This window comes from Arvicanthis niloticus, chromosome 6 (assembly GCF_011762505.2).
Source record: "Arvicanthis niloticus isolate mArvNil1 chromosome 6, mArvNil1.pat.X, whole genome shotgun sequence".
Taxonomy (NCBI): Eukaryota; Metazoa; Chordata; class Mammalia; order Rodentia; family Muridae; genus Arvicanthis; species Arvicanthis niloticus.
In genome coordinates, this window is record NC_047663.1 from 31,523,056 (window position 1) to 31,540,859 (window position 17,804).

Consider the following 17,804-nt stretch of genomic DNA (forward strand, 5'->3'; position numbering starts at 1 on the left):
GCTATAAGAAACCAGTAGCTCTCTCATGCCCACCTTTCCACCTCCATAAAGCTAGAGATTATTTCTGATGGCCACTGTGGGTCTAATTATCCCCACTTTGTGGATTACAACTGAAAGCCGGAAGAGATGTCAGTCAGTCAGCACTTACTCCTTGACTCTTACTGAACCATACTTTTTTTTTTTTTTTTTTTAAATGTCGGGGACATCCCAAACTAAGTCAGGCACAATCACTTTTGTTATTGATTGCAGTCTCTACAGAAGGACTTAGAAAAGAAGTGTAAATAAAGTAATTTCAAATAACAGTGCCTGCTATGAAAGTAGCTGATGGCATGGAGTAATCGAAAGTGACAATGGGGAGGGATTCTGAAGTTCTGTCCCTGTCAGAGGTAAAATAAGGCTTCCTAGAGGTGACATTTGAGCCTACTCTTGAACTGTGAAAAAACTGCTATCCACGAGACAACAATCTCATGTCGTGTACCAGTCCAGAGGCAGAAATAGGTTGGATAGGATTAAAGAACAGCCAAACCAAACAACAACAACCACAACAAATAAAAAAAAAAAAAAGACAAAACAGGGTCAGTGTAGACTTTGCATAACGAGCAGAGTTAACAGTGAAAAGAAATGGGGTCACAGCAGACGCAGTCACCTGATACTACAGAGCCATTTAAGCCATGTCTAAGGGAAGCTCAGTGTTAGGAACTCAGAAGTGATTGGATCTGATTTATTCACACTGAAGGAAGAACATGATGTTAGTCACACGGTGAGAATGAACGGGGCAAGGGGAAGCAGAAGTGAGGCCTTCTGTAGTTTAGTGGATGATGGCCTTGAGGAAGTAACTGAGTAGTGGCCACGGAGCCACTAAACTGCAGTGCCAGTGGCTCTGGTCATTGTCTAGGACATCACTCCTGTACATTGTCACAGAAGTTAACAAAATTCCAACTCTACAATTTTGTCTTCCATTTTGTTATGACAGTGCTTGGTCACCCTATCCCTCTGCATGTATCTTGTTTCTTATACCAGATTGTCAAAATTTTGAGGATTAGATCTCTCATTTTAGTTTTCTTACAGCGTAGACTCAAATTCCATATGAGGGGCCTGGAGAGGTGTCTCAGACTTTAAGAGCATTTGCTATTCTTGCAGAAGACCTGGCTTCAGTTTCCAGCACTCACCTGGGGACGCAGAACTGTCTCTGACTTCAGTTCCTAAGGATGTGATTCTAGCTTCTTTAGGCACTGCATATACATGGCACATACATGCAGACAATATGCTTGTTCATTTTTTTAAAAATCCTATGCTAACATTAATATACTTAAAGCAAACAATATATTTCCTTCAACTATTTTCCCCCTCCAGGTATATTTTTCTCTGTATTATTCAAAGCAGCTGTATAAATATGTCAGTAACAGGGTTGCAATCATGACTGCTTTTATTTATTAATTGAAAGTGAATATCTGCGGAACAGCCATTTTGATAGCAGTAAAGTGATATAGGTCTTTCTAGATTTCTCTTAATAAAATAAAACAAAATAAAATAGGTACCAATCCAATTCCTGTATGTTAATGTAAAATGACAGTTCATGTTTATAAAAGTGTTTCTGGATGATAATTAAAATGTTTCAATCTCCAATTTTTACTTTGAAATAATTTAAAGGTTATATCAACATTGCAGAAATAATACATTTCCTATTTACCCTTTACCTAGTTTCGATGATCTTAAAGCTCCCTGTACCCTTGGAGAAGAGAGCAGCCAGATGATATTCGGAACTGAAACCGAATACTTGCATGAGTGTTGATTACAAGGACACATCACAGGCACCCATTAAGTATTTAACATCAGCCCAATGCTGCGCTACCATAGCATAGCAGTACCATGCTATCACCTTGGCCCTCTATAACAGCACACTTCGGAGTAGTTACTCAACAAAGGCATTCTGTTTCTGAAGGCTGGAGAACCAAGATTAAGGTGCTGGCTCATTTCTCATGAGGATTCTCTCTCACTTGTAGCAGACTTGTGTACTATCATGCCTGGCAGTAGTCAGCAAGCTTGGGGACATCTTTCTTAAAGACACACAAACTCTTCTCATCAATTGGTTGCTCCACCATTATGATCTCATTTAACCTTAATAACTCTTTAATCTGAACAGAGCTCCACCAGGGACAGGGTTTCAACCTGAGGGTTTTAGGGAATGTGCCAGTTCAGAACTTCACACCCTGGTGTCCATGAACTCTGCTGAAATTAATACTGCTTATGCCCTTATTTCCAACTTAGGTCTAGAATCCAGTCCAGGATGGCCCGTGTTTCCAGTTGTCTTACCCCTTTAGTTTTCACCAGTGTGAAGTTGTTCTTTAGCCTTTCTACATGGCCTTGAGATTTTTAATTACCTGCTGGTTAATTGGTATACTATCCCTTGGTATGCGTTTATTTGATTTTTGTGTGTGATGGTTTATGAGCCTCTGTCAGAAGCACAACTAAAGTAATGTGCTTGTCTCATTGAATTTCCTTAGGAGTCACGTAGTGTCAACCTGATTTATGACCAAGGTTTTTATCTCTTTATTGAGGTGTATCTTCAGGGATTTGTTTTTATTTTTGTTGTTTAGAGACAGAGTCTCCCAAAGAAACCCAGGCTGGCCTCAAATTCAAAAATCCTCCTGCATCGGCCTCCAGCACAGCAATTACAGATGTATATCACCATACCTGGCCAAGTTTCTTTATTACAAGGGTCATAAAAATTATTTTATGCTCATTAAGAAACAACTACCGTGGTTTGTGGGGAGAAGCTGTTGGAATCGTCTGGAAGCCAGAGTGTTACTCCTTAACATCTTCTTTTTGTTGTTTTAAGAGAATTATTTATGTTTGTGAGTACTCGGTAGTTATCTTCAGACATACCAGAAGAGGGCATCAGATCCCATTACAGATGGTTGTGAGCCACTATGTGGTTGCTAGGAATTGGACTCAGGACCTCTGGGAGAGCAGTGAGTGTTCTTAACTGCTGAGCCATTTCTCCAGTCCTCCTTTAACACATTCTTACTTGCTTCTGTGTTTATGTCAATACAGACCCATTAATTCCTGTTCTGAAGAAGGGGAAAATTTACCTTTTCCATGCTCCTCTTGCATTTTCTCCTACCTATTTATCCTTGGCATCAGCCATTACTGCAGGAGTTTGACCTCCTTTAGTGGAGATTCATATTTATGTCCAGGAAACAGAAGTAGTCACTACTTCAAGACATTCTCAACATAGAACTAGATGACTTGTATATGACTTGTATATATAATGTTACGGTTGTGTATATGTGCCCAACAAGAAAAATAAGCCTACCATTTTGTTTAAATATATATTTCTTCCTGTTTGTTCCCCCCAGCACATAAGCAAATCACTGTAGTTGAGATTTTGAGCTCACTTTTGCCTGGTATATCAACCCAAAAATACGCTACAGTTTGGGCACCATCTAAAAGCTCAGCAGGACAAAATCAAAGAGGGCAGAGTGAAAAGAAAAGTGACTACAGTTAGACCATTCAGCTTCTGGCAGTTTTAAAGACCTGGAGGCAGGAAGAAGGGCCATGTAGGAAGACTTTGATTCCAAAAAAATAGTCCCTTCTCCTACCCTCTCCCGAGCTCAGTCCTTACTGAGACCAATCTTCTACTCTATAGATGAAAACAAAAAACAAAACAAGAAAACAGACTCAGTATTGAAGTAACCTATAAACTTATGTAAGCTTAATCATCTGGGTAGTATCAGAACTTAGAGCTTAAGCTTAAAATGTTTGTGACTCTCTGCTTCTCAGTATTTTCTACACCCTGTGTAGAAAACAGCTTGTCAATGGACAGTGGTAGCAGTGAACACAGCTACTTCCTTTTCAGTATCAGAAAAAGGTTCTTCTGCCTTGATTAAAATCATTAATTTGGGAAGGTTTCTATATATTAGATAGCACATGTTAAGATGATTTCTGAGCAAGAACAAACTAGAGCTAAATACAGATTGAAGTCAGAAAATGCTGTGGAGACCTGAGGTCAAGGACCTTATAATTCAAGATTCACATGTACAGCTGGCTATAAGAATGATGCAATATTAGGAAATGCTGAAACTTATTTCTTTTTTTTTTCTCTAAAGCCTTAAATGAATGCATAACCCTAGGCTATAACTCCAGTGAGTCTGTGTGTATTTGTGATACTGCATAAATCACTGTGGTAACTAATGCTCAGTAGTGTCCCACCGTGGATGGAATGTCAACTCCTTGAACTAGTTGAACCCTGTTCTAAAGCCAGAAGTGTGATTACATAAAGCCTGGAGTGGTGTTAAAAACTTGACACTTAATGTCCAGTACCTGCAAAAACTAATTAAACCTGGTAAACTCCTTCTAGTTAGCTATGATCATATCCAGGTTTACATTTATAAGGTAAAATAGTCATATAAATCTTTTGATATTCACGTAATGGTGTCTAACCTGGTTGTTGGGTTTTCTGAAGATATTAAAGATTATAAAGGTTTGCAGTTGAGTGTGTGTGTGTGTGTATGTGTGTGTGTGTATGTATCATTCATTCATTCATTCATTCATTCATTTTCTGAGACAGTATTTCTCTATGTAGCACTGTTGTCCTAGAACTCACTCTGTAGACCAGGTGGGCCTCAAACTCAACAGATCTGCTTGGCTCTGCCAACCATCCTCTAAGTACTGGGATTAAAGTTGTGTATCATCATGTCTGGCTCATATATTTTAGTATTTCTGAAATATAATATAATTGCAGCGCTTCCTAAATATGCTATCCACTGATCTGTATTTTCTAGTAGTTTGATTGCCTACTGGATTCTTGTAGATTGATGACATCCTGGATTCATCCAGCAATGTGAAATACCTAGCAATGATTTTAATAGTATTAGCAGCTATTTAATTGGGAGTTATTTATTATAATAATTGTGCACACAGTATGAAGGAATACATAGTTATATAAATAGTAAGAAAAATGAGTTGTAATTTAGTTGGAAATAGGCTAGATAGCCACTATATCCCAATTAGTGCATAGTGGCGCCATAAAGCTGCCTCAGAGTCTCTTGGTATCCTTCTGTCTTATTTCCTGACAGCTGACTTTATGCCTTTTTGATGGACTGGTCCTTGTAAATAGTCTTTAATGAGCTTTTCTAAGTGACAGATCAGATGAATGAAAAGAAACCAATCACTAATACATGCCCTTCATTCAATAACATTTATCACAATAAAGCCACCTTCATGGATATGTGGCTCGTCCAGTTTATTCTAAAGGACACTGTTCCTAACATGTCTCACTGTTTTAGATAGTCCTTGCACTTAATTTGAGTCTCTGCTTGTTTCTGTCCTGCATTTTTAAATAGTCATTTAATGTAGAGCCTTGTGTTTGCATTGTATATATCATTGTATATTAGGCCTTGTTCTAGCTAGTCCTGGTCAAGTCAGATACACACACACACACACACACACACACACACACACACACACACACCCTGCTGTCATATCCCCACACTGACTGACATTCTGGCATGATTTGTTTTAAGGAACAGTATACTGACTGGAATAAGCAACATTAAAGACAAAGGTAGACCTCTAAGGGGAAATGCAGAGAGCAGAGAGTCCCACCTTTGCTCAGTACAGACAGGGACTAAAGTAAAAAGGCAAGTCTTGATCTCCCAGGAATAGTCAAACTAGTCTTTGAATTAAAATTAGTCAAAGCTCCAAGCTCCTTACCTTTCTGTACAGATGAGGCAGTGTAGAGCCTGGCTACTCTGTTCCCTCCTGTCCTGTCTCCATTCACTATGGTCTAGCTGCACTTCTTCATGATCTGTGTGTACCCACATAACCATGTGTCTCCTGTCTCTTCCCCAGTCATGGCTGACTTACTGTTTGGTTCTTACCTACTGTAAATTCACCTTCCTTTGCCTAGTCTCCTTTGACATTTTCTCTCAGTAGCTGAAACAACTCATTTCATCGTAGCTGTTTATTGTTGTTGTTTTTTTCTCATATCACTGAGAGCAGAAATTTTGGCTTATTCACAAGGACAAAAATGTAGTCCATTCCCTATGTTGAGGCTGTTTCTGGAGATTTTACTGTGAAGACCTCATGTATCACAAAGCCCCAAAGTCCATTTTTGAAGCATTTTCCATTGTCTTCTGCAAGGTTTGGCTATGTGCAGATTCTTATGTGTCTGCCCCCAGGAACAATGAGCAGCATTCCCAAGCTGCTTGAATCCCTAAAAGAGAAAGAAAAATGCAGTAGCAGAGTGAATATTGCCTTTGGATACCGACTAAAGGAGATAGTGAAAAAACTTTCCGTCATCTTCCATATCTTGGCTTTATAAAAATTTCACATTACATAAAGAGGATGAGTTAAGTAAAGTGAAAGGAGCCATTCTTAATTCTCTGCACCCCCAAGAGAGAGACTTAAGAAGGGACAAAGTGAACAAAAGTCATCACTCATGGGGAAGAGTAGTTTTCTTGAATGAAAGCCGCCATGCCAGTGTTTTTTTTTTTTTTAAATTTTATTTATTTATTTTTATTTTATATTTTATTTACATTTAAGATGCCATCCCCTTTCCCCATTTCCCCTCCCTAGAACACCCCTGTCCCATGCCCCCACTTTCCTTTTTGCTTTTATACGATTTTTTTAAAATGTTAATCAAAGGATTTATAAGTTTGGTAATGCTCAATCAGAAGCGTAACCCAATACCCAACCTAGATATAAAAACTATCTTTGACTGGTGGAGACATGTGAACATCTGCCTCCATGCCCCCTCTCTCTTTCTCTCTCTCATCACCTAGCTTCTCCTCTTCTTCATCTTCTCTCCTTACTCCATCTCTTCCGTGCCAGTGTTCTTAAGTAACCCATGGTTTATACATAGTTGATGCTGTTTTGAAGAAGCTCTGCTGTGATGTGGTTGCAGCCTGTGGCCTCCATTTCCAAAGCTGTTCATTTTACTGTAATGCGAAGTGTGGGACCTCATGACCTGGTTGCCCCCAAGACAAGATAATCCACATGTAGACCCAAGTGACACTATGTGACCCTGCCCCAAAGTTATTTCTGATGGGTGAATAAAGATGCCGACAGCCAATGACTGGGCAGAACAGACATAGGCAGGTTTTAGGATTTCCAGGCTGGAGACAGAGAAGAACCACATAGGGAGAGAAGGTGAAGGAGGAAGGAGAAGCTACCATGGGTTAGGTAAGTTCACTAAAACCTAACCCTAAAAGTTATAAGCAGCCCAGATGAAACATGCTAAGTAATAACTTGGGGTTATCTATAAGAAAGTAGATTCTAATAGCATAGAGGGTAGAGATCTATCTAGCTCTTGTGCTGTTTAAGATTTATTGTAAATATAAAGGTGGTGTGTGTCATTTATCCAGGAACTAAATGGTCAAAGCCCAGGCAGAAACCTCGGATTGGGCTTAAAATTTCTACAGCAGTCTTGTGTTTCCCACTCTAGTCCCTCACAGATGACCTGATTTTATACTGTCCCATGCCAGACTCACCTTAAGAGGCATGTGTGTTTCAGAAACAAAATGTGCGACGGACCCCCCGCCCCCAGCCCCAAAGAAGCACAAGAGTACTTGTAATGTAACAACTACAACATGGGTGTGCATGCTTTTTCACATATGGAGAAACTGTGGCCAAGTTAGTGGCCTCTCAACTGTCTTAGCTAGTTGGGCAGCAGAAATGGAGCTCAGGCCTCTGGAACAGACTGTTAGTTGCTGCACAATGTACATTGTACTAGTTAGGGTCACTATTGCTGTGATGAAATACCATGACCAAAAGCAAGTTGGGGAAGAATGAGTTTACTGGGCTTACACTTACACGTCATTGTTCATCACTGGAGGAAATCAGGACAAGTTCTCAAACATGGCAGGAACCTGCAGGCAGGAACTGACACAGGCAATAGAGGGGAACTACTTACTGGCTTGTTCCTCGTGGCTTATTCAAGCTGCTTTCTTATTGACCTCAGTGTCACCAGCCCAGAGATGGCACCAGCTACAGTGGGCAGTGCCCTCCCTACCAATCGCTAGTTAAGAAAATGTCTAACAGGCTTGCCTGCAACCCAGTCTTAAAGGAGAGATTTTCTTAATTGAGGTTTCCTTCTCTGATGACTCTAGCTTATGTCAAGTTTACATAAACACTAGCTTGTACGTGTGCCAAGAAGTGCCAGCTAGATGCTTTATATTGATGAGCTACTCCATAAAGCAGTGAGCAAATATTTTATGTTTGCTAAATCACCTCTCACCAGCCATAAAGTATCGTAATACCTGTAATTTCATAACCACGCACGTATGGGCAACACTATTTGGATCCAATGGGTTGCTTTCTTTTATAAAGAAGACATGAAGTTGCAAACAATGTGGAGAAGGTCGGAGAAGGAAACAGGCTGACTGATCAGAATGTATTATATACATGTATGATAGTCTCAAAGAATAACTACAAATACTGTATATTTTTAAAAAGACACCTCACCTGTAATAAAAACCCTGGATTTGCATTTACTACCATTATGGATCCCCAAAAGACTGTCCTAAAGTGTTTTGGTTTTCCCTTTCATTTTTCCCTAACCTCCTTATGGTGGTTTGTATATGCTTGGCCTGGGGCGTGGCACTATTAGAAGTTGTGGCCTTGTTGGAGGAAGTACATCACTGTGGGAGTGGGCTTTGAGAGAGCTTCCTCCTAACTGCCTGGAAGCCAGTTTTCTTCTGTGTACCTTCAGAACAAGATGAAGAACTCTCCCAATCTGTTGGTTGCCATTCTGTCCTATTGTTAGTGTCCTTTGCCTTACAGAAACTTTGCAATTTTATGAGGTCCCATTTGTCAATTCTTGATCTTAGAGCATAAGCCATTGGTGTTCTGTTCAGGAACTTTTCCCTTGTGCCCAAGTATTCGAGGTTCTTTCCCACCTTCTCTTCTATTAGTTTCAGTGTATCTGGTTTTATGTGAAGGTCCTTTATCCACTTGGACTTGAACTTTGTACAAGAAGATAAGAATGGATGTATTTGCATTCTTCTACATGCTGACCTCCAGTTGAACCAGTGCCATTTGTTGAACATGCTGTCCTTTTCCACTGGACAGTTTTAGCTCCTTTGTCAAAGATATAGATGTGTGGGTTCATTTCTGGGTTTTCAATTCTATTCCATTTATCTTCCTGCCTGTCTCTGTATCAATACCATGCAGGTTTTGTTGTTGCTGTTTTTTGTTTGGTTGGGGTATTTTTTTGTTTTTTTTTTTTGTTTTGTTTGTTTGTTTGTTTGTTTTTTATCACTATTGCTCTGTAGTACAACTTGAGGTCAGGGATGGCAATTCCCCCAGAAGTTCTTTTATTGTTCAGAATAGTTTTTGCTATCCCGGGTTTTTTGTTATTCCAAATGAATTTCAGAATTTCTCTTTCTAACTCTGTAAAGAATTGAGTTGGGATTTTAATGGGGATTGCATTGAATCTATAGATTGCTTTTGGCAAGATGGCCATTTTTACTATATTAATCCTGCCAATCCATGAGCATGGGAGATCTTTCCATCTTCTGAGATCTTCAAGAGCTTTGTATATATTTCCAATATATACAAAGAACTCAAGAAATTAGACTCCAGACAACCAAATAACCCTATTAAAAATGGGGTACAGAGCTAAACAAAGAATTCTCAACTGAGGAAACTCGAATGGCCAAGAAGCACCTAAAGAAATGTTCAGCATCCTTAGTCATCAGGAAAATGCAAATCAAAACAACCCTGAGATTCCACCTCACACCAGTCAGAATGACTAAAATCAAAAACTCAGGTGATAGCAGATGCTGGCGAGGATGTGTAGAAAGAAGAACACTCCTCCATTGTTAGTGAAATTGCAAGCTGGTACAACCACTCTGGAAATCAGTCTGGCAGTTTCTCAAAACATTGGATATAGCATTACCTGAGGACCCAGCTATCCACTCCTGGGCATATACCCAGAAGATGCTCCAAGCTATAACAAATACATATGCTCCACTATGTTCATAGAAGCCTTATTTATAATGGCCAGAAGCTGGAAAGAACCCAGATGTCTTTCAACAGAAGAATGGATACAGAAAATGTGGTACATTTACACAATGGAATATTACTCAGCTATTAAAAACAATGAATTCGAGAAATTCTTAGGTAAATGGATGGAACTAGAAAATATCACCCTGAGTGAGGTAACCCAGTCACAAAAGAACACACATGGTATTCACTCACTGATAATTAGATATTAGCTCAGAAGCTCGCAATACCCAAGATGCATCTCACAGACCACATGAAGCTCATTAAAGAAGGAAGACCAAAGTGTGGGTGCTTCGGTCCTTCTTAGAAGGAGTGACAAAATACTCCTGGAAGCAAATATGGAGACAAAGTATGGGACAGAAACTGAAGGAGGGGCCGTCTGGAGACTCTTCTACCTGGGTATCCATCCTATGTGCAGTTACCAAAGGTAGATTCTGATGTGGATGCCAGGAAGTGCATGCTGACAGGAGCCTTATACAGTTGTCTCCTTAGAGGTCTGCCAGAGCCTGACATATTTAGAGACAGAAGCTCAGAGCTAACCATTGAACTGATCATGGGTTCACAATGGAGGAGTGAGAGAGAAGACTGAAGGAGCTGAAAGGGTTTGCAGCCCCATGGGGAGAGCAACAATAACAACTAACCAGAGCTCCCAGGGTCTAAACCACCAGTACATAGGGAGGGACCCATGGCTCCAGCTGTATATGTGGAGGAGGATGGCATTGTTGGGCATAGGTGGGAGAGGAGGTCCTTGGTCCAGTAAAGGCTGGATGCCCCAGTGTGGGGGAATTTGAGGGTGGGGATGTGGGAGTGGGCAGGTAGTTGGGGGCACATCCTCATAGATGTGCAGGAGGCGGGGGGATGGGATAGGGGGTTCCTGGGTGGGGGCCAAATGGGGTAAGGAGATAACATCTGAAATGTAAATAAAATATACAATTTTTAAAAAGGGAAAAAAAAAAAGATGTAGAACTCTTAGTTCCTCCAGCACCATGCCTGCCTGGAAGACTGCCAAGGATAATTGACTGAGCCTCAGAACCTGTAAGTAAGCCCCAATTACATGTTGTTTATTGTAAGAGTTGCCTTGGTCATGGTGTCTCTTTATAGCAATGGAAACACAAATTAAGACACTTCCTTTTTTCCCTTTTTTTCTGTTTTGGATTTTGTTGTTGTTGAAACAGGGTCTCCCTGGATTCAGATTCATGAGCCTCCTCTTTCCTCAGCCTCCCTGTGCTGGTATCTCAGGGATGCAGCAGAGTGCTCAGTTAACACCCTCCTTTATTGTTTATAGTCACTTACTAATGTGTTAAGTTTTTACTTCAAAGGCTATTTTATAACCCATAGGTACCCTTTTATTCTTTAGATATATATGACTAGTTAGCCAGTAGTTAGCTATATATAACTAGTTAACTAGTTAGGTGTTAAGACACACTTGCATATAAATCTTTTTTTGAGCAAGGCATGTTGTGCCCTGTTTCACCATACTGCTTTACTGAAAACTAGTTACTTTATATAGCATGAGAATCCCCTATCCCCAGTAGCATTACTCCCCTATACCCTTGAAAATAGGAACAGTACTCTCCTTTAGGAAGAGCCTCATTGAGCAGTTTCACTCAAGATGAACCCTTACACTCAGTGTGAACTAACAATCCCCAGTGTGTCAATTGGAATAGACATGTATCTTCAGAGACCTATTAAATAGCCAGAAGTCTCTGATAAAAAAGCTTTCTCGGAAGCTTATGAAGTTATTGTGATAATCATTATTAGATTTCAAAGTCTTGCTATTAAACCAACAAATCTCTCCTTGACTGGTTTCATACTTTGTCCTTCCTTTTCCTTCTAGTGATCTTTGTACTGAGGGCAAACTGTTAGAAAGGCATTGGAGTTTCTTGACCTCACAGCTTGTGAAGTGCTTTGACATTAATATAGAAGCACACTGTCAAAGAAGGGTGGGAATTGGGCTTTGGTTACAAAGCTCTTATGAGTATTCAAGATGTATTATTTTAATCTTTGCAATGACAGCAGAAAAATTCTAATGGGTTATAAGGAGAGTTTGTATGCCTGTGTGTGCTGAGGTATTACAATGCACTTGTATATAAATCAATATATTGCAGATGTGCAATCTACAATGGAAAGGGGTGTGTGTGTTTGTGTATACTTGTGTTGCCATTAGTTGGCTCACTAGGAACTTTTTACATTGAAGATACCTAATCATTTATAGAACTTGGAGTCATAGAGAAACTATTTTCAAGAAGATACTGTAGTTATACCTTTTGTCATTTACAAAGTGTCAAAGTTATACCTTTTATAAGTTATAGTTATACCTTTTATCGTTTACAAAGTGAGTGTGTATTTGCCTGTTAGTGTGCTCATGTGTATGTAAATGCATAGGTGAGTATCCATGAGTATGTGCATGGATATGGTGCGAGGGCCAGGGCTTTGAAGTTGCCATCAGGTTTCTTCTATTACTCTACACTTTGTTTTTGAGACTAGATCTCTCAGTAAAACTGGAACTCACAGATTTGCTGTACTTGCTGGCCTGTGAGCTCCAGTGATGTTCCAGTGAGCTCCTGTGATTCTCCAGTGAGCTCCAGTGATGCTCCAGTGAGCTCCAGTGATGTTCTAGTGAGCACCAGTGATGCTTCAGTGATTCTCCAGTGAGCTCCAGTGATGCTTCTGTGATGCTCCAGTAATGCTCCAGTGAGCTCCAGTGATGCTTCAGTGATGCTTCAGTAATGCTCCAGTGATGTTTCAGTGAGCTCCTATGATGCTTCAGTGATGGTTCAGTGAGCTCCTATGATGCTCCTGTGATGCCCCTGTGATACTCCTGTGATGCTTCTTTCTCAGGCTACCCAGCACTGAGGTTACAAGTGCACTTTGCTTTTTATATGGGTGCCAGGGATGGAAGTCAGGCCCTCATGCTTGGTCCATCACATAGATCTTTAAAAGGCATTAATGAAAGAAAGAAAAATTTAAAAATTAACTTATAAATGTATAAGATTGATATGAAGATAACTTTAAAATCCTCTAGGAAGTACAAAAGATCAGCCAACTTCTTTGACTAAAAATAACATTATAAAAACAATTAGTAATACCTTCTTAATTTACAAGTTTAGAATGATTTTCCAATAAATACTATTGCTTTGTCCTTTTAATTAAGGAAACTTTGAAGTTAATACGTACATATAAAATCCAAAACAGCTAGGAAAAGTTGGCTAAATATAATAACAAGAGAGAGCTGGTTTTACCAGATGTAGGAACATATTATAAAGCCTATATAATTTAAATAGATTTAGTATATGACTGAATAAGCTAATCAAATGCATATGACAAGAGTTGGTCATAATAAGTCATGAAGCTTTTCTGAAACAGTTATGTGAAATGAAACTAACATTGTTAGCCTTGTGGGGCTCCTGGAGGAGAAAATATACAGTGGTCCCTGACTCTACTTATGTTTGATGATAATTCCAAATTCTGGACTAGGCATGATTCCTCCACACTCCCTCAGCCCCTGTGTATGCCACTGTGAGCACAGTCACACATGCTGGCATCGAGGCTAGTTTCTCCTTCTTGTTCATCTGTACCCACGTAGTGCACTGCTGTGAATGTTTAGAGGAGTGAAATAATTTGGGCACTTAAATTTTAATCCTTTGAGATGAGATTTCTTTAAAAATGCCAATTTTGGCACTATGTGTAGCACCAACACAAGCTTCATTTGCATGAGTTCCAGGAAGATTTAATGTCCTGTCAGGAAAACCCACCACTAGATGGGGCTCTTGGTCACTTTAGTAACCAGGGGAAGTAAGAAAGGGCTTGGGTTTTCTTTTTTCTTTTCACTCACTCCCTCACTATCCTTCCTTCCTTCCTTCCTTCCTTCCTTCCTTCCTTCCTTCCTTCTTTCCTTCCTCCCTCCCTCCCTCCCTCCCTCCCTCCCTCCCTCCTTCCTTCCTTCCTTCCTTCCTTCCCTCTTTCCTCCCATCCTTTCTCATATCACCCTTTGGATTAGGTATTGCTATTCTTACATTATTCCTATCATGGCAAGAGGCTAGTTGTCTTCTGAGGCCATGCCACTAGCACATGGCAACACTGTCATTTGAACTTGATTCTTTAACCTGGATCTATTACATTTTCCATGATGTAAAATAAAGTAAATGCATCTGAAATGTTTTACACAATCTGTGACACATGGAGTCAATAGCTACTCTTATTTTATATCTGAAGATCCTCTCCGGAGGTCTTAGACCGCCCCATGCATGCAATATTAAAGCAGTCTAAAGAGTTCATCTTAGAATTGAACTTTATGACTGCAGTGGCTCTAGACTCAGAGTCCTTGTTGATCAAAGTTCTTCCTTCAAATCATCACCTCTCCTTTCCTTAGGGGTCGTACTGAGTAACTGTTGGTGTTCTGCTGATGACAGTGCAGTGACATGGTGGCATCATTTCTTTGGCCCTTTGTGACAGGAGTACCTCCACTGTTCTACTTGCTTGTGACTGCAGGGCTGTCGAGCTATGTTGAGCTATGTTGTTAACACTCAGGGAGTATAACTTGGCTAAGCTACCTGAAGATTGTTCTTTGTCCAGGGTTCTTCAGTTTATGTAGAGAAGAGGTTTTTATTCTCCTGTGTACAATGGTTTGGGGAAAGGTAGGCTAAGCCCCCTGGATTTAGTTCTCTGACTCTGATTTACAGCAAGCGTAAGGTAAAAGGAGCAATTTGGTAAGTTTCTACTACGTGTGATGGAAACATCATGACTATTAAGGGGCCTTTGTATCAATGAAGCTGAGACTTAGAGAAACCTGAAAACATTGACTGGAGACAAGAGTAATGAATGCCAAGTCTCTGCCATAGACTCCACAGCCCAAGTTCCAGCTGAGGAAGCAACCACTGCGCCTTTAAACCTCCTTGCTCAGTTCTTCAGTAAGAGGGCTGTACATAATGATCCAGATGTGGTTTTCAGCTTTAAAATAGTGGCCATTTTCAGCCAAGTATACCTTCATCACTGTTAAAAACAATTGAGAATCACCTGCATTTCTGTTAAAAAATGATACTTTTCCCTTAGAATGTGTCTTCTCTCCTGCCCAGAAGTACACTTGTGTGAGAGCTATAGGATTACATAGAGTAGGCCTTCGTGGTACTAAAGGGATGTTCTGCAGCCTCGTTCCTATTTCTCACTCACAGGTATTAAAGCTCCACTTGAATGCAGGTTGTTATAATTAAGCAACTCTGTATTACTCACTGAGGTGTTACAGAGACATTAAAACTGTGTCTTTTTCCTTTTCCTAGGAAACCCGTGAAGTGGAGTAGTATGCGCTGGAGCCATCCAGAATCTGCAGGAACACCCTGTGGGGAGCTGGTGAGACAGGAATTTCTGCTTTCTTTACGTGTATTGTGTAATTATTTTTCTGACTGTAAGCTCCATAGCCTTGAGCTACAGGAGACACTTTCTGGTCTTTTACATTTTTAAAGCTTATTTAGCTTGTATAAGTTATAATCACTGCTGTATTCTTTACTTGTCCTAAAGAGCACGGATTTCACTATTCATAGTGATGTAGGGACAGGCTCATCTACCTGTGTGGGGAGCTGTCTTGATGCTTTAGATGTTATCATCAATATCTAGACTATCATAGCCCGTGATAAATGAAGTGCATCAATATTAATATGTGGGCATATTTTGTTTATTGCCGAGTATATATAATGTCTTTATGTGACAATACTGCACTGGAATGTTCTAGGACTTGAACAATTATTTTCTGTAATTCCAGTCTGAGGAAGAAAAGAATATTTAGACTCTCCAAGTTCTTCATTTACATAGCTGTTAAGTCCAAGGCAACTGTGTTGGAACCATGAATAATGATACCTCTTCTGCATGGTCATCCAGCCCACTTGAAAGGTAATTTTTAAGGGTAATTTAATATGCTTTGAAGTGTGCACACTATTAGTGAACACTCAGTTTAGGCTTCATTTTGTCTTGAAGCTGCATGGCCTAGGGAAGTAGTAATACTGAGTGAAAGAGTCAAGTACTACATTGCATTCTTGGGGCTTTGAGAAGGCCTAGTGAGACTTCCATACCTGTGATAACAACACCTGAGACAATCACTTTTGAAACATGAGAGACTCGGCTCAGTTTTCAGGGTTTGAGTGCACCTACACTTTTTACTTTGAGATGTGGAGACATGGCAGCATCATGTGTTGAGTGGTCTCTTCACTGCATAATGCCCAAGAAGCAAGTCTCAGGGTCCCTTTCAGAACCATCGCCGTAGTGATCTGGTGCCCTGGAACTAGGCCCTGCCTCTTTAGATACCACCAGTCTCTTCTCAGTAGCACTCCAGGCTAGTAGCCAAGCCTTTTAACACTGAGGTCTTTGAGGGACACCTCCAAACCATAATATGTTGTAAATCAGTATACAGAGCAATCCCTGTGTTCTCTTTAAAATTCCTTGTACATATTGTGGTTCTTTGAAAAATTTGGTGTAATTTTTTTGAATTTATATAGGATTAGCTTTTTCTGACTAATTATCCCCAAATGTCTTAAAAGAGTAAGACTTTATTTTTCTTATACTTCTGTGGGTTCACTGAGAAATTCTGGTTGGCAATAGTTGTCATAACAGTGTATGACACCTCAGCTCAGAAGGCCAGGCAGCTGAATTCACTTTCTACCAGGTCTTTCATCCTTCAGAAGGCTAACCTGAGCCTTGTCACACAGTAGCAGAATGGCTCCTAGCAGGCAGCATAAATGTTTTGTGAATATCTGTATTCCTCACATTTGATTTTGCTGGTATCCTGTGGACCAAAGTAATTTAATAAAGTCCAAATTCAAGTAATAAAGATAATGATGACTTTTAGAAAGGCCCCTACCAATTAGCATGTAGGTAGCAACCAGAGAAACTGGTAAATGTTTTCTAAACATATATTAGCATATGTTTTGCAAGGTTCTATCAGGGAAGGTCTCCTCTAATTCTTGTCCTTTCCTGCACCCTCAGTCTTCTGTAGATAATCATTGTTATTCTTAGGTCTTTTTTGGTTCTCCTTTTTGCCTAAGAAAATGCATATATATGTGCATATACAGAAATATATATAGACATGTATTTATGTATGTATGATTTCACATTCCAGAATAGCCGAAAACGAAAGTGTGTGTGTGTATGTGTGTGTGAACAACTAGAATAGAGGATTATATAAATATTAATTTATTAGCATTTTATGTTTATATCTCTTAGCAGAGGTCTCAGTCAACAATGTGGATACATGCAGCCAAGAATCATTCTAACTTTGCTTAAGTTTTGTTCAACCAGCATGCTCAAAAATACAGCTTGGTGACCTACCATTTATAGAATTATCCCAAGAGTTCCTTCTTGATGGCACTTCTCTCGTGTGCCAGAAATTACAGCTAGAGTAAGTGTTTTTTAACAATAAAATACCCTTCATAAATTAAAAGGATGACTTTTGAGATTCACATGGGAGTAGATTCCTTTTGCTTTAACTACCTACAACCATGAAGTTGCTTATCTGTATGTTAACACATTGGTTTTAGGGCCTCCACTCTAATCTTCTAAACAACTGAAATCCAATAAATCTCATCACTTATCTGCATCCCTGAATTCAACTAAGCCACATTAACCTGTCTTTACCCCTAAGACGTAAGCATTGCTGCTGTCACTGATTGTTTATGAAGGGTTGAAAACACTGGTAAAGAATTCATTTCACTTCTGTGAGATGCTTCAAGTGTCCTTGAGAGTAGACATCAACTATTGGGTTATCTAAGTCTGACAATTTTATTTAATAAATAGCTTATAAAAAAACGCCA

General features: G+C 39.7%; 1 protein-coding gene across 7 annotated transcripts in view; it reads left to right on the plus strand.

Annotated features, from left to right (window-relative positions):
• Nucleotides 1–17,804, plus strand: part of Stxbp4 (syntaxin binding protein 4) — a 155,870-nt gene that overhangs the window by 1,073 nt on the left and 136,993 nt on the right. For 5 of the 7 annotated variants that reach the window (XM_076936025.1, XM_076936029.1, XM_076936026.1 and 2 more), the window contains exons 2-4: nucleotides 15,285–15,354; nucleotides 15,764–15,891; nucleotides 17,293–17,392. In XM_076936025.1, coding sequence (XP_076792140.1) covers nucleotides 15,852–15,891; nucleotides 17,293–17,392 — 140 coding nt within the window. In that variant the 5' untranslated portion in view covers nucleotides 15,285–15,354; nucleotides 15,764–15,851. The remainder of the gene's footprint in view (nucleotides 1–15,284; nucleotides 15,355–15,763; nucleotides 15,892–17,292; nucleotides 17,393–17,804) is intronic. The other 2 variants (XM_034507119.2, XM_076936027.1) reach the window with 1 other exon arrangement.